Source organism: Channa argus, chromosome 3, assembly GCF_033026475.1.
Source record: "Channa argus isolate prfri chromosome 3, Channa argus male v1.0, whole genome shotgun sequence".
Lineage (NCBI taxonomy): Eukaryota > Metazoa > Chordata > Actinopteri > Anabantiformes > Channidae > Channa > Channa argus.
The window spans coordinates 3,012,791-3,022,044 of NC_090199.1; the positions used below are offsets into that span (position 1 = coordinate 3,012,791).

General features: G+C 36.9%; 1 protein-coding gene across 38 annotated transcripts in view; it reads left to right on the forward strand.

Moving 5' to 3' along the window:
- Positions 1–8,863, forward strand: part of LOC137124436 (uncharacterized) — a 274,410-nt gene extending 265,547 nt beyond the window's left edge. For 20 of the 38 annotated variants that reach the window (XM_067499399.1, XM_067499414.1, XM_067499421.1 and 17 more), the window contains one exon: positions 150–8,854. In XM_067499399.1, the coding sequence (XP_067355500.1) occupies positions 150–697 (548 nt within the window). In that variant the 3' untranslated portion in view covers positions 698–8,854. Of the gene's footprint in view, positions 1–149 lie in introns of all 38 variants that reach the window. The other 18 variants (XM_067499397.1, XM_067499387.1, XM_067499391.1 and 15 more) reach the window with 5 other exon arrangements.
- The last annotated feature ends 391 nt before the right edge of the window (positions 8,864–9,254 follow it).

Consider the following 9,254-nt stretch of genomic DNA (forward strand, 5'->3'; position numbering starts at 1 on the left):
ATATAATATATTATAACAACGGTTTATTATACTTAATTATATATTAATATTTTTGTGTTCATTATTATAAAAATCTGATTCTTAAAAGTATTTGTTTTTGTTGGTAATACAAAGAACAAACCAGATTCTGTTTCTTTATTCTCACACAGTTTCTTGTCTTTCAGCAGATGTTGGTCTGCAGGAGGTTTTAGATGAACATAAGATCAGTCTGAGGAGGAGATGTGAATGTGTGACTGAAGGAAGTGATGAAACAGGAAGTGGAACCCTCCTCAACAGGATCTACACTGAGCTCTACGTCACAGAGGGACAGAGTGAAGAGGTTAATACCCAACATGAGGTGAGGCAGCTTGAGACAGCTTCCAAGATGAAGACCCTCCATGACACTCCAATCAAGGTCCACGACATCTTTAAAGCCTTACCTGACCAACAGAGACACATCAGAGTGGTTCTGACCAACGGCGTCGCTGGTGTTGGAAAAACCTTCTCGGTGCAGAAGTTCAGTCTGGACTGGGCAGAGGGCTTGGAAAACCAAGATGTCAGTGTGCTGGTTGTGCTTTCGTTCAGGGAGCTGAACTTGATCAAAGATGAGCAGTACAGTCTTCTCACGCTGCTCCATGTTTTCCATCCAACATTACAGAAGGTCACAGCAGAGCAGCTGGCTGTCTGTACTGCAGCTTTTTCAATCTTTTTTATTTAGGTTTTTCATTTAGCTAAAATGACTTGAAAGAAACCTTACGCATATGTAATGGACACTGAACACGTGTGTTAAAGGTTTCTCCACTGGGGGGTGCTAATGTGGGTGTTTTTTTTTTTTTGGTATTTTATCCTCAGAACTTCATTAGTGTTGAGAGGGCAAGATGGCAACAGTTGATTTCTTTGGACAGGCTGCCATCTGCTGGAGAGTTGGTGAATAGCAATTGAAAACTTCTTCATTGTTTCATGTGCTTTCACTAGTTGTTCAATATTTTAAAAAACTACACATGCTACAGTGTTGCCTGTCGCTTCTACAATGTTCAGAGCTGCAGATTCGGCGGCTGGCTTTCAGCAATCACACGCATTTTCTGTAGGAAATGCCCATTCTAGTTATTGTGATTGCTGAAAGCAATCACACTATTGTTGTTTCCAGTATTTAATTTTATTATTATTATTATTATTATTATTATTATTACGGATTCTTCCGTACGTTTTTCGGCGTGCTGTAAGTCCTGAATGCTAAAAGCTGCAAACATGGTTCCAACTGTAATATGTTAAGTACAGTTAGGAGAGTTGATGTATTACTCTGTGGGCTGACAGCTGATGTACAATAATTATTATGAATATTTGTATGATTTTTACTTTGCATTGCCGTCTATGAGAGCAATCTTAATACTGCAATATCTCAAAAACTACACATGGTAGCATGATGCAGCTTTCTGTAGTGCTGTCCCATGATGAAGTGCTTCACATGTTACAGCGTGGGCTCTATAGCGCCACCGTGTGGTCAGTTACCAGCATGTTTATGTTACTTGTTTTCACATGCTACTACTCCTACACGCTTACAGATAAAAACATGGTTCCAACTGTAATATGTTAAGTACAGTTAGGAGAGTTGATGTATTACTCTGTGGGCTGACAGCTGATGTACAATAATTTTTATGAATATTTGTATGATTTGTTTTTTGCCGTCTATGAGAGCAATCTTCACATGGCTGTATCTCGGAAACTACACGTGATATTGTTATGAAACTTTCAGGAAAGCTGCCCCATGATGAAATGCTTCACATGTTACAGTGTGGGCTCTCTAGCGCCACCGTGTGGTCAGTTATTTAACTCGTTTTTTAACTCCTAAAATTTTTTTTTTTTTTTTCTAATTTCACTTCTATGTTGTACAGGGCCTTTAGTACTACCACGTGCGCCACCTGGCGGCCGTTCACCTCATATTTGTATGATTTGTTTTTTTCATTGCTGTCTATGAGAGCAATCTTCACATGGCTATATCTCGGAAACTACACGTGATATTGTTATGAAATGTTTTTGCTTCACACGTTAGAGTTCTGGCTCTCTCGTGGTGGCTCTCTAGTGCCACCGTGTGGTCAGTAATATAATTCGTTTTTTAAACTCCTAAAAAAAATTTAAAAAATTCTGATTTCAATTCTATATTGTACAATGCCTTTAGTAATAGCATGTGCGCCACCTAGCGGCTTTTCGCTGTATTTCTGCTTTTTCGATCTTTTTTTTTTAAGCTAATGCAATGAAACTGCTGAATGAAACTTCTCAAATATGTGCAGGACAGTGCCCTGAACACGTATGTTTTAATTTCACGTTGTTTCTCCATTGGGGGGCACTATTGTGGGTGCTTATATTATTGTTAGTTTATATTCAGAACTTCATTAGTGTTGAGAGGGCAAGATGGCAACAGTTGATTCCTTTGGGCAGGCTGCCATCTGCTGGAGAGTTGGTGAATAGAAATTGAAAACTTCTTCATTGTTACCTGTACTGTCATTCTAAATAGTTCAGGCCTTCCAATCTCACAGCATCAAACAGCAATATTTAAAAAACTACATCATAATTAACTGTTTCTACAACTCATGTGTTTCCACTTTTAGATTGTTTAATTAGATAGGCATGATGGCAGAAGGCATTGATACGAGCACACCGCCTTCTACTGGACCATCAAGAAATTGTAATTATTGTGGACAGTGGTTTATAGGTCAAGCCGTGTTGCATTTTGACCAATAACTTAATTGTAAGGCATAAAAGAACAGTGATTTTACCTGGTGTCCTTGGATAATCAACAAATTGTATGTAACTGGAAACAGTATGCAGCTTTCCACATGGTGTTGCCCCCGCCCAGATTTTTATTAATTAATAAAAATTATTCTGTCGCATAATTTCAGTAAGAGTGATCATCTCAAAGTGTTCCTGCCATAAATCTATCTGTGTTGGATCGTGTATACAGAGAGGTTTATTAGGTCCTACTGGTGGTAACTGATAAAAGTCTCCAACAGCTATAACTGACAATCCTCCAAAAGGTTTTTGGCTGCCTTTTATCTGTTTAAGTCTTGCATCAACATAAGCAAAAAGTGACTTTGACACCATGGACACTTCATCAATAATTAGAATTTCTGCATTATACAGCTCTGCTCTAACTTCATCAAGTTTGTTACCAAGTCCATGGTATGGAGGCTTGAGGCTTCTTGGTAGCTTTAAAAGAGAGTGTAATGTTATACCTGAAATGTTAAATGCTGCAGTTCCAGTAAACGCACTTAAGAGAACAGTTTGCTTAGATATGTCAGGCTCGTTAGCATTTCTCTGCAGTTTACACAGTATCTTAGAAGCTTCTGAATGAATACACTTAATAAGGTGTGTCTTTCCTGTCCCTGCACCACCATTTATATAAAAAAAAAACGGGTTTGGATTTAGACCACACACACGCTTCAAACACCATTCCCGGACTGCATAAAATACACAAGCTTGCCTCTGATTTAAATTCTGATACATTCGACGTAACACTGCAGGATCAAATACTGGAGGTTCTCTGATAGTGCAAGTGTCACATCTATTGACCTGACTACTGTACTCTGGTACATCTTCCTGTTCATTTTCCTCTATTAAGTCTCTTGGCTGCTGCACTTCAATAGACTCCAACCTCATAAGTTCACTTTCAGGAGCCAAGTTACACCATTCATCAATTGCATTTCTATTCTGTTCATACTCTTCAACAGCCTCCTCAATTTCCTTGCTATTTTTCTCATATTTATTTTTATTTCGTTTCACAATGTCTTTCACAAACTCAGGATAAGGGGCACCTTGTAGCCAAATTAACCCTTCATTGTGGAAGGACTCATGTGTGGGAAAAGATCTTCTCCTCAGCTCAGTATCTGCACGATGGGGAAGATACAATTTCAACAGAGTGCCATAATAGTGTTCAGAATTTTTGTCCTGTGATAAACGATAAAATCTGATGATAGCAGGTTTATCATTTTTTCGTTTCTGAACATATCCCATGTTATTAAGCAAAGGTAAAACATTTTTGCCTTTAGCTTGTCTACCATATATCAGTCTGCAAGTAGAAGCAAAATCTGCCAAACACATCTCTTCAAACTCTGGTGTTTCAGGTCTGTTTTTGTATTTTTCAGTTAAAGATGTCATCCACACATTTACACTATCTGGTATAGTGTTCTCCAGATGAGACATTGGGCGACTCATTTTCAGCGGATTATCGTCTGTTGGTATGAATATTGTACCACGTGAACATGTTTTCAATTTGATGCCACAAGCACGACTCACACACTCCTGAGCACTGACTTCTCTCTTTTTAGAATAAGCCTGCATAATTTGCTTCATATCATCACGTAAATTTACATTTTCCCTATCCGAGTTTTCAATTAGTGTTTTTAGATACTGACTAACAGAATTTTCGCTCTTACTTATGTAAGTACATACGTAAGTTATTAGACTATAATAATTCAGTATGTACTGCACATCAATGTTGGCATTCCAAGCATCAAGTAGATGAGGGTTATAGCCATTCACCCAACAGTCTTTAGGATCACGTTTCAGTATTACTGCACTAGATGTGTGCATCAAGTGTAGGCATCGTTCATACTCATCAAGTGTTAAATTGCACTGAGTCAAAAGCTGATCTAAACTTAAAGATGCCGTATGTGGTTCGTTCAGCAGTATAGTTAGTGGTTTAAGCTTGAATTTTGCCAACTCCACTTCCAGTTCTTCTGCATCTTCTTTAGGCCTTGTTATCATTGTTTTTCTGCAAGGAGGTTTTGGGAATCCAAAGCGACATCCAGACTCCAAATTTTTAAAACATGTTTTAGAGTGGTTTTTACTATGCTTTTGGACCTCGACTACTTTCTTGTACAGCTCTGGCTGAAGATTTGGGTCAGGCAACTCAGCTGTAATGTATTTAGACACAAAATTGCACACAGTCTGATCATCATCTTCCTCAAAGACAGGTGCTCCTTCTACCCACAACAAACAGTGTATGTGTGGACTTCCTCGATTTTGAAACTCTACACGATAGAAAAAATCTATGACATTACCCAAAATGTTAGTAGGTGATAGTATTAAATCTCTAAACAATGCTTCAACACGTTTATCAAACATACGCATGGCAGTTACAGGATTGCTTCGCAGTGCATCACACTTTGTAGACCAATCAAGTTCCTCAAAGTTTATATCTTCACCCTCTTGAGCTTTTATTGCTTCAATCACTTCTGGCCAACGCATTTCAGCTGCTGAAAAAGTACAAAAAAATGTAGGACATCCCAATTGCCGTATCATAGCAAAAAGATCTTTTGTTGTTTTTTCCCAATAAGCTGGTGTCCCTCTTAGTGGTTGCATAAATCTAACTGCATCTCTATTACGTACCAGTCTTTCAACTTCTTCTTTATCTTGCAACATTTTTGAAGTTATTTTTCTCCCATCTCTGGTAATAGGCTTTCCTTTGCGTAACTGTATTGACATGCTAGAAGTAGCTAAGTGTATTTCTGTAACAAACTGTGCAAAGAACAAATAATTTGTATCCTTAGCAAAGCGGTTATCAACACAAAAAAGCCTGGCTTTGAAATAACTACTAGGTGTTAATTTCACTTGCCTATGTTCATCCAGAGTGTTTTTACCTGAAGGAAACTGAACAGGAAAAGCCATGGCTTCAAGTTTAGGAGTTCTGAAAAAACTAACTGGACTATTTCTTTCAGCAGGAGCAACAGAATAGATTCCCTCACTAAAACTTAATATTTCTTCTCCTATGTCACGTGGTTGAAGACATGATTCTAAAGCCACACCTGAATTAACTGTATCACCTTCTTGTTCATCATTACCTGTCTGCTCTGATTGTTGATAATCAGAAGGGAGTGAGTCAGTACCATGTACAGTTAATCTAACATTTTCAGACTCACAATCTAAATTCCTTTCACACCTGTCTATCTCCATTAAATCACTTTCATTATACTCATCCTCTTCAATACAAATATCACCATCACTCCTACCATTTACAACACCATCATCATCATCATCATCATCATCATCATCATGAAGTGTTGGATCACATAAGTCAGGTTCATCTCTGATGGTTATCTCATTATACTCTGGGTGGCTTTCCTTCAGTATATGCAGTGCCTGAATAAGTTTGGACCAGGTAACAGTCTGAAACAGCTCATGACCTTTGTAACACAAATGTCTTTTAAGTTTGACTCTAAGCACTTGAGATTCACTTCTAAGTCTGGGTAAAGCATCAACTGTTTCCTCAACCTCAGATGGAACACACACAACATTTCCACGAATTGCTCTTTGCTGGCCCTTTGGAAGAGGAATAATCTTAGCAAATGCTATGTATTTAGATATAAGATGTCTTTCCAATATATTAAGATCTGATAGCTCAGGTGGAATATCAAAAAGCTGTAAGTTATTAGCCACAGCAAGAGGAGGCATTCTTCCATTTTTAACATGATTATGGCATGTATAACAAATCCACTCTTTTTTTCTTTCATCAGGCACCTTACACGGTTGGTTTCTACAGTCATTATTACAAGCATGTAAATATTTCCCTGTTAGGCATGCTGCTACCACACGTGGATTCTTCACATAATTTGTCCTTATACAAGGTCGCACCTGATTTGGAAATGAAGCTTTGTGACAAACTGTGCATACAAATGTAGGCCCACTTTTTATTTGTGTTTTGAACACTGATATAGCCATTTCGATCAAACTGTTGTAATTATCTTTTGTTCGTTTAGTTAGGTGCTTGTATTTTCTTTTAATTTTCATTACACATCTCATTTTATGCATGTTCCTAAAAACTTTGTTTTTGTAACGTTCTTGCATTTTTTGTTTCATAAGCTCTTTGTGTTTTAATCTAAATACTACATCATGTGCATAACGCTTAATCATATAAGCTTGCTGTTGTTGTCTAACACAAACATTATCTCTATATCTATTTAACATGTGCTGTTTTTGTTTCTGCCGAAATTCTGCACTATTTTGATATCGTTGGGTAATAAACAGTTTCTGTCTCTGACGAAAATCTGCATTGTTTTGGTACCGTTGGGTTATAAAGCTTTTCTGTTTCTGCCGAAAATCTGGGTTGTTTTGATACCTTTGAGTTATAAATAATTTCTGTCTATGCCGAAAATCTGCATTATTTTTGTACAGTTGTTATAAATTGTTTCTGTTTCTGCCGAAAATCTGTGTTGTTTTGATACCGTTGAGTTATAAATTGTTTCTGTTTCTGTCGAAATTCTGCGTTATTTTGGTACCGTTGAGTTATAAATTGTTTCTGTTTCTGTCGAAATTCTGCACTATTTTGGTACCGTTGAGTTATGAATTTTTTCTGTTTTTGACGAAATTCTGCACTATTTTGGTAACGTTCTATAATCCTTTGTATTTTTTTCTGCCTAAACTCTATATTGTTTTGGTAACACTTATTAGAGTATTGCTTTTTTTTCTCTTTTAATTCAGGATTACTCCAATGTTGTTTCTTTGAGTTACTTTTTTTAGCCTGTCTTTGTTCAAGACTTTCATGATACGCACAGTATGATTGGATTACTTTCTTTGCTCTATATGTTGTATCTGTAGCATACTTTTCCTTCTCTCTCCTTTTTTTATTATCAGCCCGTTGAGACTCTTTCTTCATTGCCATTTGTGCCCTCTGAAATTTTCTTCTCCTATTTTTATTAAGTTTTGTTATTTGGGCTTTATGTTCTATAACCAATTCTTCACTGACTTCCTGTATATTATGAACTTCCTCACATGCATCATATATCATTGTATCAGTTAAATTTCCATTAATATGTACAGAATCATATGCAGGCAATAACATTAAATTAGCTGATATTAAAGGTTCTGTTTCAGAATGAGTGGATAAATTGGTATCTTGTAGTTCTAAAGCAATATTATAATTCATATTACTACCTTGGACTTTAAACATATTGTCTAAACCAACATGTGGAAAAACCTGGTAAATACTGTTTTGTTCTGCATTAAATGCCATGTTATAATTTACAACATCACTAGCACCAACAGAATCCACAACATCATCTACATTACCACTTTCCAGGCATAAAGTATCATTATCATCATTTGGATTTTCTACATTCATACTATAAAAATCGAGAGGCTTCAATTCATATGTACATGAGGATTGTACATCTAATATCTTAAAGCACTTCACAAGCCTGTCAATCATATCCTTGAGACATGTGAATGTCAGCAGTACCAACAGCATCTGATTGCATGTGTAGAGGCAATCCATTATTTGTTCTAGAGTGTGGATCAAAAAAGCCATACTTGCCTGCCTTGTTTCTAAATACAGCAATACACAGTCCTGCCATTATCAATAATGCGTATTTCACATCAGATAACAAGCAACTCAATCCTGTTTCAAGGTCAAGATAGTTATCTACAGTTTCAGGTACTGGGTCTATAAAGCTACCATACCTGCTGGATTGTGCAAAATTAACATTATACATATTATTACGCGCTACAACCTGACCAGGAAGCTCATCAGTAGCCAAATGTATGCTCTTTGGAAATTTTCGCTTAGCTTCATGATACATTTTGTCACCCTTATCCAATACATAGTCAAGATCTGCACTGCTGATGTATTCATTTTCATGTAAAAAAGCAAGAAATGCTAGTGAATTACATGTACACTGATGATTTCTTGAACTTTGGCTGAACCTAACTGATTTCTGACTACGTGATGCACAGACACAAGAAACATCTGACTCATCTCTGCATTGGTCATAGGATGTCACAGCAGATGAAACTATGTCAGATAAATGTTTTGCTTCTTGTTTAGTTTGACTACTTGCTTGGCCATTCTGGTGTGTCGGAACAATTATATCCATTATTATACCCATCTTTGATTCTAAGAGCATTTTGTTATTTAAGGCACCAGATGAACTTTCCAGGTGTACAATATCATCATCATTCTGGCTGCTTGCATTCATACTATGAAATTCCACAGGCTTCAACTCATATGAACATGAGGATTGTACATTTAACACCTTAAAACACTTTACAAGCCTATCAATCATATCCTTGAGATGTGTGAATGTCAGCATAACAGCAGTACCAACACTATGTGCCTCTGAGAGCACAGGAAATCCCCCACTTGTTCTGGAGTGTGGATCAAAAAACCCATATTTGCCAGATTTGGTTCTAAATACAGCAATACAAAGCTCTGACATTATCAATAATGCATATCTGACATCAGACAACAAACAACTCAATCCTGCTTCTAGGTCAAGAAAGTTATC